The 20,716-nt window shown below is 40.2% G+C and overlaps 2 protein-coding genes across 6 annotated transcripts; both read right to left on the bottom strand.

Moving 5' to 3' along the window:
* Positions 1–7,509: 7,509 nt before the first annotated feature.
* dcakd (dephospho-CoA kinase domain containing) lies at positions 7,510–15,929 on the bottom strand. 4 transcript variants are annotated; one of them, XM_054768974.1, is made up of 6 exons: positions 15,654–15,746; positions 14,891–14,916; positions 14,670–14,784; positions 14,379–14,582; positions 12,631–12,718; positions 7,510–9,773 (listed from the first exon to the last, which is right to left on the bottom strand). In XM_054768974.1, exons 3-6 carry the CDS (start codon positions 14,779–14,781, stop codon positions 9,488–9,490), a joined length of 690 nt encoding a protein of 229 aa, XP_054624949.1. In that variant the 5' UTR covers positions 14,782–14,784; positions 14,891–14,916; positions 15,654–15,746; the 3' UTR covers positions 7,510–9,487. The 4 variants fall into 4 exon arrangements, with proteins under 4 accessions (XP_054624949.1, XP_054624951.1, XP_054624948.1 ...); XM_054768976.1 differs by lacking the exons at positions 14,891–14,916; positions 15,654–15,746 and adding an exon at positions 15,845–15,929; XM_054768973.1 differs by lacking the exon at positions 14,891–14,916 and having other exon boundaries at positions 15,654–15,800.
* Positions 15,930–16,090: 161 nt separating this feature from the next.
* pus3 (pseudouridylate synthase 3) lies at positions 16,091–20,417 on the bottom strand. 2 transcript variants are annotated; one of them, XM_054768972.1, is made up of 6 exons: positions 19,775–20,417; positions 19,433–19,683; positions 18,709–18,886; positions 18,535–18,644; positions 16,553–16,728; positions 16,091–16,366 (listed from the first exon to the last, which is right to left on the bottom strand). In XM_054768972.1, exons 1-6 carry the CDS (start codon positions 20,153–20,155, stop codon positions 16,119–16,121), a joined length of 1,344 nt encoding a protein of 447 aa, XP_054624947.1. In that variant the 5' UTR covers positions 20,156–20,417; the 3' UTR covers positions 16,091–16,118. The 2 variants fall into 2 exon arrangements, with proteins under 2 accessions (XP_054624947.1, XP_054624946.1); XM_054768971.1 differs by having other exon boundaries at positions 19,433–19,713.
* Positions 20,418–20,716: the final 299 nt, after the last annotated feature.

Genomic DNA, 20,716 nt, shown 5'->3' on the forward strand with positions numbered 1-20,716 from the left:
GCAGGCTGTTTTTTTTTTCTTTCCTCTCGGGCAGTATGAGAGCATCGTCAAATTAAGAGACTTCATGTCACAATGTCAAAGACGAATGCTCCCTCGGAGTGTGAGAAAGCATCGCTTGCTGGGAGTGGACAGCGTGACATCGGTACTTTCTGAAACTCTTCCTAAATAGCAACACTGAACACGAAACACTGCAAAGGGTTGGTTGATGTCTTTTGGCAAGGCAATCAAATGATTTGTTTGGCTTCGTTTTTACACAGAATGATCTTCCTGGCGCAAACCTCCCATTTATCCAGGTTTGGGACCGGCACTGGACTTCTCCAATGGCTGGGGGTCGGTGCCCTGGCCAGGCACCATACCAGGGTGAACAAAACACTGCAAACATCAAGCCAAAAGTCTGGGCAGTGTCTGATTGTAGTTTGCCAAAGTAGATCAAAGCTCAGCTTCCCGTTTAACCATACAAAAAGTCTCGTTTTGAGCCACAGCGTCAGAAAAAAGGTGCCCTCGCTAAAACAGAAGCCTCACAGAAGCGACTCGAGGCTCTTCGGCCTTGACAGTGATTCCATCTGAACAACCTCGCCAACAGCACCCCCTAGGACGAGTCTTGATGATGAAACAGCATCTGGACTGTACACGGCGCTTGAACCGTTGACTCACTTACTATCTGAAAATGCGTCTCTTGGCTTTGATATTTACAGTACAATACACATAGTGGGAGTCTTCAGATGTCTACAGCTCTGCCATGACAATGGTGGGCTTCTGCCGACGTGGCATTAATGCAGCCTTTCCTTTGACATCTTGAACCCCCCCCACACACATACGCACAATGAGTTCACCAGGAGGGCGATCCAAATTAGAGATAGATGCCTCAAACTGTCGCAGACTAAATTGACCTTCATTGTCACCCACGAGATGTTCCGCCACTAGCCTTCAACACTTTGTACCGTCTTGTAGACGTTGACGCAAAAAGGCCACCCAGGTTCCATTTACCAGTTAAATACACCACAATTCAGTTATTAAAGCCAGAACAGAAGCCCTGAGCTAAATGTGAGCATTTGAACATACTAACAAATATGTGGAACCACGCATGGTGTGCAGCTGATGTAAAAGCACAGCTTACCACTTTAAGTGCTAAGATTTTTATGGCCAGAGTTAACTGAATATTCCTGACTTTGCCATTTAAGTAATAGTGTCAAATTTGATATCCCTGTCAGCTTTCCCTGTCCTTTTTTTGGGGTGTGGGGTTCTTATGAATTCTGCCTAGCAACAAGTGGGAAAAAGAAGCATTTGATCTATGTATCAGTGCCTGGTAATTACGTTGTAATATTTTTTATAATATATTATTAAATTATACTGCGATTGGTTGGCAACCAGTCCAGGGTGTACCCCGCCTCTCATCCAAAGTCAGCTGGGATAGGCTCCAGCATACCCGCGACCCTAGTGAGGATAAGCGGCATAGAAGATGGATGGATGGATTAAATTATAGTACTATCATATAATGATCCTATAGTATACGTATGAGGGGAAATCAATCAGTATTAAATAAATATAAATAAATAAGTCTTACATTTTTAGCGCTGCATTAAATATAAAAACACCAATGATAAAAGTTAATCACTAATTAATTAATGTAATGTAATTAAGGTAGCATTATAGCATTATTATTTTATTATTATGAATGACATAATAAAATACCTGTTAATGTTATGTACAATAATTTTACTAATTGCATACAAATGATTAATAATAAAACATTTTAATTTCTTAATAAAGTTAATAAAGTAGATCTATTTATCTATTGATCATTCTATTATTGCTCTAAACCCAGAAGAAAGACGTTCCTGCAAATCAAAAATCAAAACAGCGGGATAACCAAAGAGAGTTGCAAGTTAAAGTGTAGGTATGCCTTTAGGTTTGGTGGTTTACCTTATTTATGGCGGTGGCGTCATACATCAAAGTCTTTCTAGCAGTGCGGTACGGCAGTGAATAGAAAGCAAATAGAGCAGAAAGCTCGTCAGGGTAATAGGAAAGTGCTGAGAGGGTTGCAGCGGGCCTCCAAGTACATGTGTGCACCCATGCACACCACACGTCTTAGCGCTCCTCGGGAGAACATGACAGTGTTGGCTACTTCCCCGCGTCCTTCCCCTCGTCATCATGCTCCGTACAGGGAAGAGACCAGTGTGTCAGTGACTCAACACCAGTGGGCCGTGCTCACTCATGGCCCTGACGAAGCCGGGCCTAACACGCACGGACAGGTTGACTCATGTGGTCGGGGATGCTCCGCTGGCGTGTTGCCTGTCTCATCACCTCAGTGCCGTGTCATGGATGCGGCGTGACAACACGGGCTATGGAGGCGCCGACCGCGGCCCTCGCGTAGCATGACACTAGATGCCAGAGTTCAACAACACGATAGCTATCGTCGACGCTTGAGCCACTTGAGTCTACCCGTTGGTGTCGAGCTGTATTTGTGACCTGTTGTGGCGCGTGGCGGACAGCGGGCACGCCATTGGCTTGTGGTGTCTTCCATCTTTGATACTTTCATAGAATACTTCTTTAAGTATTTGCTACACTAACTTGGCCTCAGGAGAACTTTGTAAAGTGCTGACTGTGATTTTGGTTTACGTTTTTAAAAAATTGTGACATAGAGCTAATTTTTGGGGGGTCACACGTGTTTCTGTTTGTCTGCGTGACAAACTTTCAAGAGAGATGGGACATGTAGCACCATAACACGTGTCTGACTTCATTGTCTTACATGGATGTGGACATTGTTGTTCTCAAAAGAGTGCTCTTTCTCTTTGAGATGCAGGTAGTCTTGACCTGAAGAATTGTGCCATGCGCCTGCTCAGTACTGGTATGTTGTGTTTGTTAAAAATCCTTCTGAGTTTCTCAGATATGTCTGAGACATACGGGATGACAACGTTATTGCGTCTACTACTCTTTTCTTCCTCATCCACCTTGTTTTTGTTCATTTCGCTTTTCTTCATCCATTCAGAGGTGGACTTGCTGGTGTGTTTTGGATCATTGTCCTGCTGCAGAACCCAAGTTCGTCTCAGCTTGAGGTCAGGAACAGATACTGGACATTTTCTGATAATATTTGCAGAATTCATGGTTCCATTTATCACAGGAAGTATTCCAGGTCCTGAAGCAGCAAAACAGCCCCAGACTACCACACTACCACCACCATATTTTACTGTTGGTATGATATTCTTTTTCTGAAATGCGGCATTACTTTTACGCCAGATGTAATGGGACACACACCTTCCAAAAAGTTCAACTTTTGTCTCGTCAGACCACAGAGTATCTTCCCAAAGGTCTTGGGGATCATCAAGATCTTTTCTGGCAAAATTGAGACGAGCCTTAACGTTTTTTGTTCAGCAGTGGTTTTCGTGTTGGAACTCTGCCATGCAGGCCGTTTTTGCCCAGTGTCTTTCTTATGGTGGAGTCATGAACACTGACCTTAACTGAGGCAGAGAAGACCTGCAGTTCTTAGTATTTTGTTGTGGGGTGTTTTGTGACCTCTTGGATGGGTCGTTGCTGCACTCTTGGGGTAATTTTGGTTGACCGGACACTCCTGGGAAGGGTCACCACTGTTCCATGTTTTCGCCATTTGTGGATAATGGCTCTCACTGTGGTTCGCTGGAGTCCTAAAGTTTTAGGACGACTTTATAACGTTTTCAAGACTAATAACTAATAACAGCTCAGAGGATACCAAAATTTCGACACGTGGGCCACCTCTCTGAACGCAATTGTAAGATTACAGAAGTCTTTGCCCCCTCTTGACATTGGGGATTGATTTGCTTTTCTTCCAGGAAAGGGGCAACAAAAAGGTGGCGCTGGAATTCAGTTTAGGCCTTTCACCTTTTTGGTTTGACAACTTCATAACTTAAGCACTGCAAAAAAGGGCTGGCCAAATATAACATAAAAAGGATAGATTTTTGGATAAAAAAATTACTTGAAACTAATGAAATTATCTGTCCATGCAGTAAGTACATTTTACTTTCCTAAATTAAGATTTCTATATCTAGAAATAAGCAGGACCGAAATCCTAGATTTAACATTTTATATCTAAAAAATAAGCAGGACCTTTAAGCTGGAAATACTTATTTTTATAATAAAATACCTCTTTTTTTTACCTTATTAAAACCGCTAAAAAATGAAATGTTCCTAAAATATGAAATTTTTTTTTACTTTTTAAAGTGAAAATGACCTAATACTAGTGTAAAGTAATAAAACTGTATCCTGAAACTAGTTGACAGATCTTGAAATAAGCCTAAATCCTTCACACAAAAAAAGGGCTTGCCAAATATAAGATAAACAGACTAGATATTGGGGAAAAAATACTTCAAACTACTGAAACTATCTAATATTAATTAAGATTTCTGGATATACAAATAAACAGGACCTTAAATTTCAATAGACACACAACCATTCACACCTATGGGCAGAGTCTAAATTGAACCTAACATGCATACACGTCTGTGTAGGCTCTCAGTCGTACAGGAGTTGTCCATCGAGGGAAAGGCTTCTTGAGACGTCATCTGTACTTCTGTGAAGAAGGTGTCGGACGTTTCGCTCCTCATCCGAAGAGCTTCGTCAGCGAAGTAACAAGTGCTGGGACAATTTGAGTGGTCCTCAATCAGCAGTACACCTAAACCTTAAAGCAACCAATCACTCTTTTGAGGACAGCGAGGTAAAGATTTTGGCCAAAGAAAACAGAACTCATCATTGAATCGGAATGGTGGTTTGAGGTTTAATTTGGACCCTGTGTTCAGCAGGTTACTGAGACCAAAACCCACAGCTCTTAGTCTTGCAAATGAGGTGGAGCCAGGGCCGAGCCAGAACAATAGATGCTAACGAGCCAGTATCAGAGTCGTTCATACCCAACTCAGGGAGCGACACTTCCCTTTCATCGGAGGTGTTAATAGCAGGAGAGGATTAGACCACAACTCCGCCCAGTCTTAGTGTAAGGAACCAATAGGAGGAGGGTGCTGGCACACCAATTCCGCCTACTCTTACTGTATTTAAGGCCTAGGCTACCAGCACTTATTAGTTCGCTGACGAAGCTCTTCGGATGAGGAGCGAAACGTCCGACACCTTCTTCACAGAAGTACAGATGACGTCTCAAGAAACCTTTCCCTCGACTAACATGCATATTGTTGGAATGCATGTCAAAGGAAGGAAGCCAGAGTACACAGAGAATACCCACAGTGAGCGTGCTGGTTCCACATGGGCATGTTCCGATAAGGATTTGAACCCAAGTTGCCTGATTGTGGGGGCCAACATGCTCGCCACTCAGCCACCGTGGAGATAACATCGCTTCTTGTCATGTTGGTTATTTCTTCCCCGTTCTGGAACTTTTTTATTTAATGAGAAAAAACTTGGATTGTATCTAAAATTAACTTACAGGAAAACCTATTGTCGTAAACACGATCAGAATTCTTTTTTGGCATGATTTATATGTAAATTCACTAGTTTTTACATTTATAAACTAGATACAAAAAGAGTAATATTTCTTGAATCAAGTTGAATAATTTTAAACACTTACACAGATTTTATGATTAGATTTAATATCATAAATCTTGGTACACGCTATAAAATTTGTTGTGCAGCCATCACATTGGTCTAAAATCATCAAATCTTTTAAGAAATAGTTGCTTAAAATGGGACTTTTTTACTTTCTTGAAATGTACTTTAGCTTTTGCAGTGTAGATATATTTTGTGAGTCCATTCTTACATTTAGAAAGTTTAGAAACCACTTTTATTCTTCACTTAAGACAAATATATTAAAAAGAGTAATCCAAATGAGATTTTTAGCTTGTTATTAGAAAAAATAACTAATTTCTGGCAAAAATAACTTCATAAGAATTGGCTAGCTACAGTATACTTTCTTAATATAAGATTATTTTTCTCAAGTGAAAACATCTGTGAAAAAAGTAATTCTTCATTCTAAAATTAAGGTTATACTATAAAATCAATTAGTAAATAGCCCTTAAAATTAGGGAAATGATCTAACATGTCTAGGAATAAGATCTTAAATCATGGCAAGTGGCAAATAATTTGCAGTGGGTCCATTAGTATTCCGACAGCGCCTTCAGTCGCCTTCTTTGCCTCGAGGGAGCGTTCACACTTGCTGGTTCAGATAAAGTCCACCCTCTAAATGTGGCTTCTTGTCCTTTTGATACAAACTGGGAAAAGACACACTGGGAAAGACGGACGCCCGTGGGAAGCGCCCGCTCAAATCAAGGCTACGGTGACCTGACTTTCAAGTATGCGGCAGCTTGGAGCGCGCTTCAGACTGAGCCAAGTGACATACATCAGCTTGTGGGATCTGGGCACTAAGACGACATCACCGCCTTCCTGAATTTCCATGTCCAGGGTCTCTGTCATAGGCTCATACTTTTACATATTACCTCAGCCAAGGACATTAGGCTTTCATTGTTGTGGGTTTGTGGGTGCTTAAAGTCCTGTTGTGATGATTCTGAAGCATGGATGATTTTCCTGATATTTAACCTGGTACCCCTGGTACTCTCATTTTCCTAGCTGAATAGATAAAGTATTTATATTTATGTTCTCAATAGATTTTGGTCCTTATCCGAGCTGATTTTGCAAGCAAAGTCAGAAAACCAGATGGAAAAGCTCGGGTGGGGATGAGCCGGATCTAGACCAGTATCCGTTATGGATAATGCATTTTTGCAGAGTACGAGCATGAAACGAGTACAGCTCGTCATTATCTGTAATTGTGATGGTGAGGAAAATCCTCATTGGATAACTACTTATGTATTCACTCTTCATGCTCTGTGATTGGCCAGTCACACACAGCGACCGCCCCTCCCTAGACAGACTCCCTTATTTCCTTGTTTGCAATCACTGGATGTTTGCACAAATCACATACTTCACACAGATCATTAAAAAAAATTAAAGTCTTACAGATCACTTACACATGCGGAGTAAACATATAGCTGAATAACAATAAATATTGCCACTTCCGCTCAATCCATGTCAATTTACAGATATGGATACAAATAGTGGTGTACTCGCTCATCCCTAGTAAAAGCTTTCCAATCCAGCTGACTTCGGGCAAGAGGTGGGATACACCCTGGACTGGTGGCCAGCCAATGGCAGGGCACATATAGACAAACAAGCATTCACACTCACATTCATACCTATGGACAATTTAGAGTCTCCAATTAACCTAACATGCATGTTTTTGGAATGTGGGAGGAAACCGGAGTACCCGGAGAAAACCCCCCCCCACACACGGGGAGAACATGCAAACTCCACACAAAGATGCCCAACAGAGATTCTATTATAGATATTTTGTTGTGTTTTCTTGATATATACCTGAATTAATTTAATAGAACCTAGATTTTACTAGGTGTATGATAATTATCGGGCAATATGAAGGAATTATGGCGTCATACCGATACATCAGATAACATAAAAAATAGCTCTGATACCCAATAATTAAAAAAACTAAACAAACAAAACACTCCATTGAGGTGAGAATATTGATTGTTTGTTAAGTGGCGTAGCCTTTACAAAGAGTGTCGATGACAGAGGCGAGAAAATAAAGAATCAATATGTACAGAAAGCTTGAGAGCATAGGAAAATACAATAAATTCACTCACCTCGCAGTTAAAAGTAGATTGTCACATACATTCCATCTTATAATAATCTTCATGTCATTATACGGTTATCAAACATACATTCTTCTGTGTGTGGAGGGAGATCACATAACGCTACTCTTGCTACAAAGGGGAGGCTATAAAATATCTTTCAAGGATGGTTATAAAAAGTATATATTAAACCTATTTGTGAGCTTCATGCTGACATCATCCATCTGAGCCTTTATGAGAGTGAAACAGATGAAAATTGCACATGGAAACACATTATCTGTCAGTGTAATTTATGCTAATGTGTTCAAAAGGTGTTCTCGTGAAAATTTAGGAGGAAATCTTACAAAAAAAAAGCACTGCATATGGTTGTAGTTGTGTTTACCAAAAATCTATCAAAACAATATAAGACCACCACCACCGGCTAGCGTATTTTACCAACAGCGGTTTAAAAGAACAGGCTGAACCAAGAAAAAGTTTAAAAATTCCAAATTAAACGGCATAAAAATTGACTTCAATAAGATGACTGGCCTTCATGGCTTACGGCTTTCTCATACACACGTAGCACATGCACACACACCGACCCGACCAGGATATGCAAAATTCCGCAAAGTAGGATTCAATATTAATAAAAAACCTGTTTATGATTTTAATAATGTTTTTAACATTCGAGCCCTGCCATATGAAGTAACACTCCATAGTCACCTTTATACTTGTATTACCTAATATGTTAGAGATGGTAAGCAATAATAGGACACAATAACTTTTTTCATAACTACTTTTAGCCTTCAGAAAGTTCCTTCTTGTTGTAGTATCTCGAACGTAATGTGGGTTGATCAGAAATGTCTCATCAATGTAACATTTCTGATGCCTAGTGACCAGAATACTACATATGACTTGTCTTTCGTTATTATGTCACTAATATAGTCGACCACGAAACAGCCATCATTTATTAATTCATTTTTGAAAAAACGCAAATGATCGAGGGAGTGATGTTCGAACCACGACGAAACGAGGGAGAACTGCTCATTCAATGACTGCTAACATTTGCAGCTAAACTTTGCCAAATCGCTATCATGATCGTAAAACAAACATAACTCACTTGTGTGCATTGGTGTTACCTGGGGGGGTGTTTTATCTGGTTGTGGTTGGAGCAGAGAGAGGGTGAGACATGATGCTTTAAGCACATTTGAAAGTTAACGCTCTCCAGGCAGCCGCCTAACAGTTGCAAACAGTCCTTTTAAGTTGAACAATACCCACAAAATACTTCTGAAGTCGCACAAAACTTAGTTCAAATTCGATCCTTCATTGTGCGAGACTTAGAGACAGTTATGTTTAACTAATAGCAGTAGTTAACTTCTTGCACTTGTATGACTGCTCAAAACATTAAAATAGTTGGCTAAAACTCGCCTGCACTGTCCTAATTAACAGTTGAGGCTAAAGTGGTTATGCTGGTGACAGTTTGACCCTAGAAAAGATTATTTCTATTGCCATGAAACTGTTCTAAATCAAACATGCGTTATGTTTAACATTGTATTTCATTTTAGAACATAAATTGTTGCAGTCAGATTATAAGCTGATATCCCCACATTTTTTGTATGTATTTAATTTTTATGAGTTTTTTTAGGATAAAACCAAAAAATATAAAAAAAAATGTGGAGATCTATGGATTTCATGGCACAGCAAGTATAGACTTTCCCGCACATTCATTTAATAAAGTAAAAACATGTCAGTTGACTACTATTTAAAGTGCATTTTTTGTAAGAAATCCTACTAAATCCTGGTAAAAACATGACTCAATTGTTGCCAGCATGACAACAACTTGCCGCTACATGCCTGCCTGGTGTTCACAGCACATTCCTGTCCTCCAACCTTTGTTAGGACAACAGCAGCTTAGCAGTGTACAGCAGGATTCCACCTAGACCGGCCGTGGCAGCAACAGCCAGCACCCTGACCAAGAGGAAGTCCATGGAGTCCTCCAGCTTGGTGTGGAGACGCAGGACTTGGCGGTGGGTGTCCTCTCGCGTGCCTGAATTCTCGATGACGTGGCTGGCTAGGCCGCGCTTCTCGTTGAGCGGCATCTGGGCGGCCAGGCGCTGCTCGGCCTCCTCCTGGGTCAGGCCGTCCCTCTGCATCAGGCGCGCCAGCTGAGTGGCAGGGTCACTGGAAAGGAACAGACAATGCCGGGTTATTTATGGCTCATTGTTAAAAGAATCCAGAGGCAGTGAATCAGGCTAAAGAGAGGCAGACAGGGAGTTGGTGGGAAGTATGTTTGGGCCTAATTGGCTGTATGTGTGTCAAAAACACACCTCCAAATGTGTACTGGTTTAAAACATGAAGCATGAAAACACACTGAATAGTGGAAAAATGTGCACTGGACCACAAGGATCATGCACCTCTCTCAAGGTCAAATGTAAAAAAAAAAATTCTGGAATTTTCAAGTTTATTTTTTGTTTCTGTTTGAGCATTTTATATCTGTGATGAACAACATATTTCCAAAAAAATCTGTAAAAAAAAAACAACCCAAATTATTATTCTAGCTGTTCAATGAAAGTCATGCATTTCCACTTTTTTATTTAAAAAAATAGCATAATTTAGCACACATTTGGAGACCTATGTGACATTAAATATGCAATAATATATTATTATATATTATTTGTAAAATATACACTCCTGATCAAAATCTTAAGACCAGTTGAAAAATTGCTAAAATTTGCATTTTGCACATTTGGATCTTAATGAGGTTTTAAGTAGAGCTACAATATGCAAAAACAAGAAGGGGGAGTGAGACAAAAACATTTGGAAAAAAACAAACTGAAATAGGCTGTTTATCGCCTGATCAAAAGAGTAAGACCACAAGCTATAAATGCCAAAATCTGCTCAAAATGTTCATTTTCTGCCAGGCATTCCCACTGTCATGCCCTCCTGATGGTAAAGCTAAGAAGCTTTCTCTTTTTCAATGTGGTCGGATTGTGGAGCTGCATAAGCAAGGCTTCTCGCAGCGTGCCATTGCTGCTGAGGTTGGGAGCAGTAAATCAGTCATTCTACATTTTTTGAAAGATCCTGAGCATTATGGAACGTCTCAAGTCTCAAGTGAGAGACCCTAAAAAAATCACACCTGCGCTGACGGAGGATCCGATTGGCTGTCCATAAGGACACAGGGCGGTCTTCCACCCACATTAAGACCCTTACTGGTGCCGACTGCAGCACAATAACCATCAGACGGCATCTGCTGGAAAAGGGTTTAAAAATAAAATTCCAAGACCTCGTCTCCTTCAACACCACAAAACTGCCCGTTTAGACTTTGCCAGGGAGCATCAAACATGGGACATTGAAAGGTGGAAACGAGTTTTATTCTCTGATGAGAAAAATGTAACCTTGACGGTCCAGATGGCTTCCAACGTTACTGGCATGACAAGGAGATCCCACCTGAGATGTTTTCTAGCCGGCACAGTGGAGGGGGGTCCATCACGATCTGGGGTGCTTTTTCATTCAGTGGAACACTGGAGCTTCAGACTGCTGCTGCTTACGTGCAGATGTTGCAGGGGCATCCCTCATGACTGAGGGCCCTCGTCTGTGTGGTAACAGCTGGGTTTTTCAACAGGACAACGCTGCAGTTCACAATGCTCGCTTGACCAAGGACTTCTTCAGGGAGAATAACATCACTCTTTTGGACCATCCTGCATGTTCCCCTCATTTAAATCCCATAGAGAACATTTGGCTGTGGATGGCAAGGGAAGTTTATAAAAATGGCCATCAGTTCCAGACAGTTGATGCCCTTGGTGAAGCCATCTTCACCACTTGGAGCAATGTTCCCACTAGCCTCCTGGAAACACTCGCATCAAGCATGCCCAAACCCATTTTTGAAGTGATGAACAAGAATGGTGGAGCTACTCATTACTGAGTCCTACTGAGAACATTTTTTGTTCTGGTTTGGAAAGTTTTTTGTTATTTTTTGAGTGATGGTCTTAAACTTTTGATTAGCTGATAAACAGACTGTTTCAGTTTAATTGTTCTTTTCAATAAATTACTTTTTCAAAGTGCTTCTGGTCTCACTCCCCTTTCTTGTTTTTGCATATTGTAGCTCTACTTAAAACCTCATTAAGATCCAAATGTACAAAATGCAAATTATAGCAATTTTTCAACTGGTCTTAAGATTTTGATCAGGAGTGTATATTACAACACTATATTATTATATACTGTAGTGTTTGTACAATATAAATTACATGTATTTACTTAAACACCTACATGAATGCAGCAATTCTATTTTTATTACACTATAAAGATCCTCTTTTTGTTACTGCCCAATGAAAATCATGTACCTTCATTTTTTTAAATGTAAAAAAAAAACAAACACAAATATTGTGTATATTACAGTACAATATTAAAAAATAGGATTTATCGTATTATATTTTATTATGTTATTATATTTTTTATTATTTCAAACTTATCATGTTATGTTTTATTATAGAATTATTTTTAAATATTATTTATGAAATATATACTTGTATTAGATATACAGGGAGCATTTACAATAAACAAATACATTATTTTATATGAGATTTTCTGACCTTGTCAGTGCAATAAAAAGAACGCAATCACAAATATTTGTGCATATTATATTATTAGAAAATATTACTGTATTATATTTTATTATGTTATTTATTAGTATCCATCCATCCATTTTCAATTTATTATATAATTATTTGCACCATGAGATCCTCTGAACTTGTCAGTGCAATAAAAAGCATTCATCTTCAAAGTTTTATCCCGTTTCATCCAACAAAAAATTATTTTCTTTCTTGAACAAAACCCCACTAAATTAAGATACACGCTGTTTCACTTTTTAACCTACATGTGCTTGCTTTAGTTTTAGTTTTATATCTAGCTAACCAGGCTCGTTGTTGTGAAAGAAAGAGCGGAAGCCATTGAAAGAGGCTCATCTCGTCACATCTCATTACTGTTGGGCTAATGTGTCATGATTGAAAGGTCGGTGTCATAATGACGATGAGTTGCTTACCAGTAAACTACAACAGTGTGGTTGAGAAACTTAGTGAGCCTTCTGGTTTCAAAGAGAAGCGGCACATCCAGCACCACGTAGCGGTAACCTAGGCAACGGAACATTGGTACAAACTGAAAACATATGTGCAGATTAATAAAATACAACATGTTGACAAGATGCACAGATATCCAATCAGAATTGCTTAAATTTGTTTTGTTTGCTGGGTCACTTATTGCTAGGCAGAACTCATGGGGCTCGATCATACTGTAACTGCCCCATAAGAAGTCAACTGCACTTCACACGGGACTGTTTTGTGAACATGGGCCAATACGAAGCTGGACTATCCGCCAAACTGTTGCTGAAGTCTGACGCCTTTCCAACGTTACTTGGTTGTGTTGAAGAGTCAGAAGAGCAAGCTGTAAGTAACAATTTATCTGTATCGTAACTGTGTTTATTTTGTGTAAGTAATCGGAAAAAAGAGGTTTGGCAGCTGTCTGGAAGTCCTCAGGAGCGCTTGGGAGTGTGACCAATCACAGCGGAGTGGGCTCGGCGGGTGGCATACCTCGAGGAGGGCCGGGGGTGGAGTAAATTACACAGACCGTTCACATACCCATCCTACTCATGGTGTCAAAAGAACAAAGAACAGCTACGGAATAGGTGGATAAAAACAGACAAGACAATACCAACGTATAATGCAGAATATTAAACAACTACTATGTGAGCTCTAAGCATGCACTTTCCAGCAAATTACAGAAACTGGACAGCAAAGTACGCTGGGTAACAGGAAGTAACAGGAATCAGAAGCTGGACCACAGCTGAGTGGGCTAAAATGCAATGTTGCTTAAATGTTCTTCAAGACATATTCTTTCACTCACTTATATTGTGATGTGTGCATGTACGTTCTCCCAGACAATTCCTACTGTCTGTCTAACATTTCCCCAAATGTTGCCTTTTCAACCGTATTGAAAGGTTACATTTCTTTCCCAATGCAGCTAGCAACACTGTGAACGTGAACCATTTTGCGCTTTTTCATTTAATATTTAGTCAGCCGATCAAACGGCTCAGTAAGCGTTGACTGTTGGGAGGAAGGCTCTGCTGCACATCCACACTGGAACTGTGGCATTCAGCTTAGCAACTATCGCTTCTGTTCCTTCATTCACATTCGCGTCTGCTTGCTAACAGCTAGCAGTCCGTGTACGTAGCCCCCGCCTCCACTACTGGGACAAAAAGGCTTAATAGCTGAGAGGATGCTCGCTCTCTTCTGTGTTCATTTCATCTAGAGCCAATGCGCACAGACACATGCAGAGTGAACCATCTTGTCATCCAGCCTGTGTACCACAGAGACTAACAGATGGAGCAGACGCGCATATATGTACAAGTCGATTTATTGAGTGCTCATAATTATCGACCATTTTTTTTAAATCGTTCGATAAATAGATATATCAATTATCATGACAGGCTTACCGACATCACTTCAGGAAGTTCCCCTTTTCTGCGGGGGTCAGTGAACATCTCCCCAAATGTCTGCTGTCCCTTGTCACCATACTGAATATTTTGTCTATATTTTAAATTCTATATTTTATATATATATTTTTATACCTATGACATTTGGAACATTTAAGTTTTAACATTTCTTAATGTTGCTAGAAATGGAAGTGAAGCCAGAAAACTAAGTTTTGTTGTATCCTTTGTGCAATGACAATACACATCTATCAATCTATTTAAATCTACTTTGAGCTGTTTCAGTTCAAGTGTCCCGACCTCACCTCTGAGGAAGTAAAACACAATCTGTTTGATCATCTCTTTGTGAATCTCCGGGTGGGTGATAGAGTTGAGCAGCTTCCTCTTTCCCTCGTCAGCAAAGATGAGCCGCCCGAGCTTCGTGCGGTCGATCTCGCCACTCTCCAGCAAGACCTCGTGCCCGAAGTGGAAGACGATGCGCGAGTGGGCGGCTGTGTGCGGCTCCACAACTGTTTAAAAAAAAAAGAAAAGATAACCAAGTTATTTTTAATAAAACAAGGAACATAATCACATGTAGAATGTATGTTGTAAAGTACTTTTCCTAGCCACAACATCAGCATCAATGATGGGGCACCCGAGGTCACGCAGCATGGATGACACTGTGCTTTTCCCTGAGGCAATACCGCCTGTCAGCCCTACCAGGTACATCTCCTAAAAAAATTAAATAAAGAAAAAAGAAAACGCAGAAAACATTATATATATTGTACATCACATATGCCTACACTCTTCAACCTCGGGATGGATTTGGTCTCATTACCTTCTATTATAACCACAAAATTTGGACTGATTCAAAAGTGAAAAGAATAGTTATGTATTACATTTTATAATAGACTTCATGACAGGTACCTTTTTGAGACTTTAGGGTTAAAAGTGTCAGGGTTTTTTTTTTTTAGTAAACTTTCACTTGTTCCAAAACTATAGCGCATCAAATCCATGTTGTTATAAGTTAGTTAACCAGTCAAAGCTATAATCATCTAAACATTCCACTCTGCAACTCTCAATATTGCATATAGTGAAAAATATCTGGGGTTTTTATGACAAAAATGATCTTGCATTAAAAAAATACATTGACTCTATTGAATACTATGAAGCAACTACCGTATTCCCTCAAACAGTGAGCCCCATATAATCCCAGGTGCATTGTCCGCTAAAAAAAAAGTGCTTTTCCCCAAATAAAATGCCTAGTACTCTCTGCAGACGCGTAGAAAAAGACCACTGGTTATACTCATGGTAATACAGTAATATAAAACAAACATAAGACACAACAGATGTTGTTCTGAGCAACTTTTGCCATGATGTCATTATTAGGACATTTGCATTACCTTGATGACTTTTGGCTGACTAAATTATTAACTTTCCTCGGCCGCCTATTCAGGACCACTGATTTAGAGATTATGTCCACTTTCTATACATGAGACCTCACGATTATTTAACTTGTGACTTCAAAATTCATGTTATACTCAGCCCTATTTCCACTCCTCGCCGCATGCCATACTAATATTTATTAAAGCTTCCCTTACCTTGTAATGGTAAGCGGGTCTTTACATTAGAAGAAATGTCAGTGGATACCCGCGGCACCTGTGCCTGCTAACAAGCTAATGCTAACACAAGTGTCGACCGCGTCAGAACATCTGCAAATAGACGAACAAACGAAGCCATCGCCTTCATTAGCTCGTCTCAACACTTCCACAGTCGAACAGAAATGCCATACACAATTGTTGCTTGTTAAGTTGATCGCTGTAACTCCCGGGGTCGACTACTTTATAACAACTGGATGTCGTGCCATGATGTGTCACCGTAATGTACTCCCGGTATTTCAACTCAATTTGACATTGGTTCCGGATACAGAATTTAAACGCAATGCCGAATGTTTTCAAAAGTGTGTTTATTTCATAAAATAACTTTTACTGAAAATAACACTGTCTATGAAACAAAACCCCACAACATTCCTGCATTAAAAAAATACAATAAGCAAACTCAGCTTTTTATACAGGACTTGTGTTGGGCACCTCAACAGGTGAACTTAAAGAATTATGAGAATGCTTGGACCGTTTTCCTTTATGGACCATTTTTTCTCTTCCATTCTCGCCTTCTTCAAGCTCGAGCCTTCCTCTTTTGACAAAATGGTCGATCCTGGACTCCAGACTCTCGCAGCGAGGACGTTCTAGCAGTGGCCGGTAGTTTCTCTGGCGGCTCCCTTCAACTAGCCAACAAAAGTTGGACAACACCCCACCTGTGGATGTGGAATTAACACATTCAATTCAATTCTAAGTACATTAGAAGATCAAATTTTGTGTGATGCATGTTAATATAATTAAAATTCAGTATGATCTATCCAGACATTGTTTTAAGTGTAAACATCCAACGCTCCACTTTTTGATAACTCACATTTTTGGCAAAAATGTTGGTAGGTTCTTACCTGTGGCCTCCTCCAAGCCTTGAATCATGCCATGGACAACGTGGGCTTTGACAGCGCTCTGGGTCCAGTGTTGCTGCAGCGATGACAGGGCATGATTCAGTTCCTCGGCCTCCCGTCTCCAGATCAAACCCTCAAAGTGGCAATCGTACAGAACCAGCGGGTAGTCGACTGCCATGCTTAACGAGAAAAATAAGAAATTATACTTACGCAGTTTGGTCAGGGGACAAGGCGTTCAAAAATTGCAGAAAATGTATAATACATATCACTATTACAAAAAAATATATGATGTTATTCATTATTATTAGAAAAATGCACTGATTTATTCTAATGTAGGTGCCAAGCTACTGCACGGTGGCCTAGTGGTTAGCATGTTGGCCAAACAGTCAGGAGATCGGGAAGATCTGGGGTTGGGCATCTTACATGTTTACATGTTCTCACTGTGCGTGCGTGGGTGGGTTTTCTCCGTTTACTCCATTTTCCTCCCACATTCCAAAAACATGCATTGGTTAACTGGAGACTCTAAATTGTCCATAGGTATGAATGTGAGTGTGAATGCTTGTTTGTCTATATGTGCCCTGCCATTGGCTGGCAACCAGTCCAGGGTGTACCTTGCCTCTTGCCCAAAGTCAGCTGGAATAGGCTCCAGCATACCCCCGCGACCCTAGTGAGGACAAGCGGCATAAAAGATGGATGGATGAATAGTTGCCAAGCTAAATAGTGGCCATGCATCTGTACAGCTTAAGTGGAGAAGTTTAGTTAAAAAAATGTATAACAAATACTGTACTCATGATTACTTCAGAATTATAGTATTGTTTATTCTTCTTAGAAAAGTCAATTGGTTTATATCAGTGGTTCTCAATTATTTTCTGTCATGCCCCCCCAGGGCACAGAAATGTATTCATGGCCCCCCGATTGAAGTAATATTGAGAAACTGACAAAATGTATTTTATTTATCTGTTTTTATTTTATTTTATTTAGAAATTTTATTTTTTATTACAGAAATGCATTCATTTACGCTTGTGGCCAAAAGGCATGGCATCTGTAAAGCAGCTGAAATTGACGGCAGAGGAATTTAGTTGTTGTATAATACACTGCCATTATTACTTTAAAAAATAATATTATTTGAAAAATGCATTTATTTAAGCCCCCGTCACACGAACCAAGAATCATTTCAGCACCGTTGTATTGTGCACGCTGGAAGCGTGTGTTGCGGTGTTTACACTTGCACACATTTTGCCTCCACATTGTCCCACAATTTGCTGTGAGAATGCATATCGTTTATTTATGGCACGCCTGAAAAGCATGAAGACTCGTTTCTGCACTGTTTGCATTCCGTTTACGCATAAATTACGCACTTGGCATGCATTCTGTGACCGAAAATGGTGCGCATCGGCGACGTAGTGATGTTTCAGTGGCAGCTGGCTGCGTTTTTTTTCCGAATGCGATCAGGATGTTCAGAATGCTGTTGGGAATGGAATACCATTTAGAATGTCTAGAATACCGCAAGAATATTTAGAATGCAGTCGGAGTGCAGTTAAGATACCTTTTGAATGCCGTTCGATATTTTTCCACTTCAAATCCACCTTCAAAGTTTTTAACATGCTAAAAACATTTGGTCCGGCCACAAGAATGGGCCCTGATATTTCGATCGCACTCAGAATGCAGTCAGACTTTTTTGAATGCACTTAGAATATACAAGAATAAACCAAGAATTTTTATTCCAACGGCATTCTGGCTCATTCCACCTCTAGTGTGACTAGGGTATTATACAAAAGTAGTTTCAAAGGAGGCAGGCAACATGGCATATGTAAAGCTGAAGTTCATACAGGGGAGTTTAGAGTTAAAGAAATATAATACATATCACTGTTATTTAAAAATATCATTTATTATGATTAGAAAAATGCAACGCCATACCCCAAATAGACACCAAGTACTCTCTGCAGTTGACTCTGACAGATGACTAGTAAATGCGATGATCTCACCTGTACTGAGGCTTTCGGGGGTTGTTTTGAACATTGAGCAGCTCATTGATTATTTCTGGAGCTTCCAGCTTCTGGCCTATCAGAAGAAGCACGGCCATCATGCAGCGAACCTGCCGTGAAGATGTTATTTCCGATTCATTGGCAATCTTTGGAATCACACGGCAATTCAAGTACCTGGTGGTAGAGGAAGGCAAGCCCTTTCAGCTCAAATATGAACAAGTCGTACGGGTCTGCGGTGTGTTCGGGGTGCACGGGCTTGATTGCCGCTGACAGGATGGTTCTCTCAAACTGTAAGACGCCGTTCCCGACGTCCATCTTGCACAGGTTACGGAAGTCATGAGTGCCCTCGTACCTGGAGAGGTGTAAAAAGAGTTACACCTCATAGTAATATAACACTATTGTCATGTAGCGATGTGTAAAACAAAAGAAAAGCAAAATATCACAGTAAAACACTGTACACAATACACAAAACCGCCCACACAAGTAATTGGACAGGAAAGGGAACAACAAATGTCTTCAATTACATTGTGGAAAGTTCTGGATTGCTCCTTTAATCCAAAATGACTGAACAACAAACTTCTCCCCAGAAAAAAAACACGCAAATGATATTGTGCTTTAGCATTAGCCGGAAAGCGACAAAACCATATTTTGAAGTAGCTGCTGGAATAATTTCAGTTGATTTTTTGTCTCACCATCATCCTCAATTGGCCTGGGACGTTTTTTCAGCAGCCCCAGTTAGAAAACTGATGTAATTTGTCTCTTATTTTTAATACATTTTTTTTAAAAAGCACAGTATTTTAAAAATGGATACACATTTACATTTAATTCTACATACCAATATTGATTTTTCAATTGCATGTTTTACCTGGTGGTTGGAGACCATTTGGAAGAATCTCACCTTTTGGCAGCATCCGCCATCAACATGATGTCTAAGGATCCCCTTGGGAAGTAGTAGCGGTATGTGCGGGCCTGGCAATCAAAGCGTGCGCTGAACCCCTCAGCTGCAGGTGCCCAGTCCAAAATCCGGATGTCCTGAGGCAGGACTCTGTTGAGCATCTTCACATAAGGAAGCTCCGATGGTGCAGAATCAGCATCTTTCTTCTTCGTGCCACCACCATCAGGGAGCATGACGCCCAATCCTCGGCCAAACTGTGAGGATCGCAAGTCGATGGTTATCACCTGTGTAGGAGGTGAAGACGTAAGACCAAAAGATGATGCAAGAAATTCACAGTGGATTCACCTGGGAAAAGGCACTGACGCCTTTGTCAGTGCGTCCACAGCGGTGATAGTTGGAGCTCTGGCGGTCCTGGATAAGACGCGTCTTCAGGAGAGCTTCGAAGAGTCTGGCCTCCACTGTGTTGTCCGTGTTCTCCTGGACGGCAAAGCCTTGGTAGACCCATCCCAGGTAGGCCATACGCAGAGCCACATGGCGGCGAGGATGTGAAGAGAAGTCAAAAGGACGCTCTCTGACTGCTTTCTTCCCCTTTTTAGAAGAACTAGGGGTCTCATTTGGTGATGGACAGGTCTCCGTGTGGTCTGCATTTGTGTGCTGCAGCTGCGACTTGAGCTGCTCCAGTTCGTCCTCTAAATCCTTTATTCTCTGGATTAAAGTCTCAGACATTTTGTTTAAATGGCTAAAGAATTCCTCGATAGCAGACAGGGTTGCAGTAGCGGTAATTTGGCTAGCTTTCACATGCTACAACCCGTCTTAAGTAATATTAACATTCATGACAGTCATTCAGTTAATAAAGCAACGAAATTGCTGTTTACCTTTTTATTTCAGCCTCAGAAAAGTCGATAAACTGGTATTTTGATTACATTTTATTGCAGATGCTGCTGCACACACGCGACCCTCCATTTGGGAGTTTTACGTTAACGCGGAGTCATTTACGGCATGTGATCACTTCCGGTACAGCGTTTCCTCGGGAACTGTAAATTCTTTTTTGGTTAACGTCATAAAACAAGACCTTACAAAATTATTGTTTTGAATGAAGAAACATAATTTTAATTTACTCACCATTCAATGCAACACATTTTAATAAAATAAAAAAGCTGTTTCTCACAAAAGTAGCTTTGATGTCCAGACACTATAACAGCCTTGACTAACATTTTATATATATATATATATATATATATATATATATATATATATATATATATATATATATATAAAAGGTTATAT

This window comes from Dunckerocampus dactyliophorus, chromosome 2, assembly GCF_027744805.1.
Source record: "Dunckerocampus dactyliophorus isolate RoL2022-P2 chromosome 2, RoL_Ddac_1.1, whole genome shotgun sequence".
Classification (NCBI taxonomy): Eukaryota; Metazoa; Chordata; class Actinopteri; order Syngnathiformes; family Syngnathidae; genus Dunckerocampus; species Dunckerocampus dactyliophorus.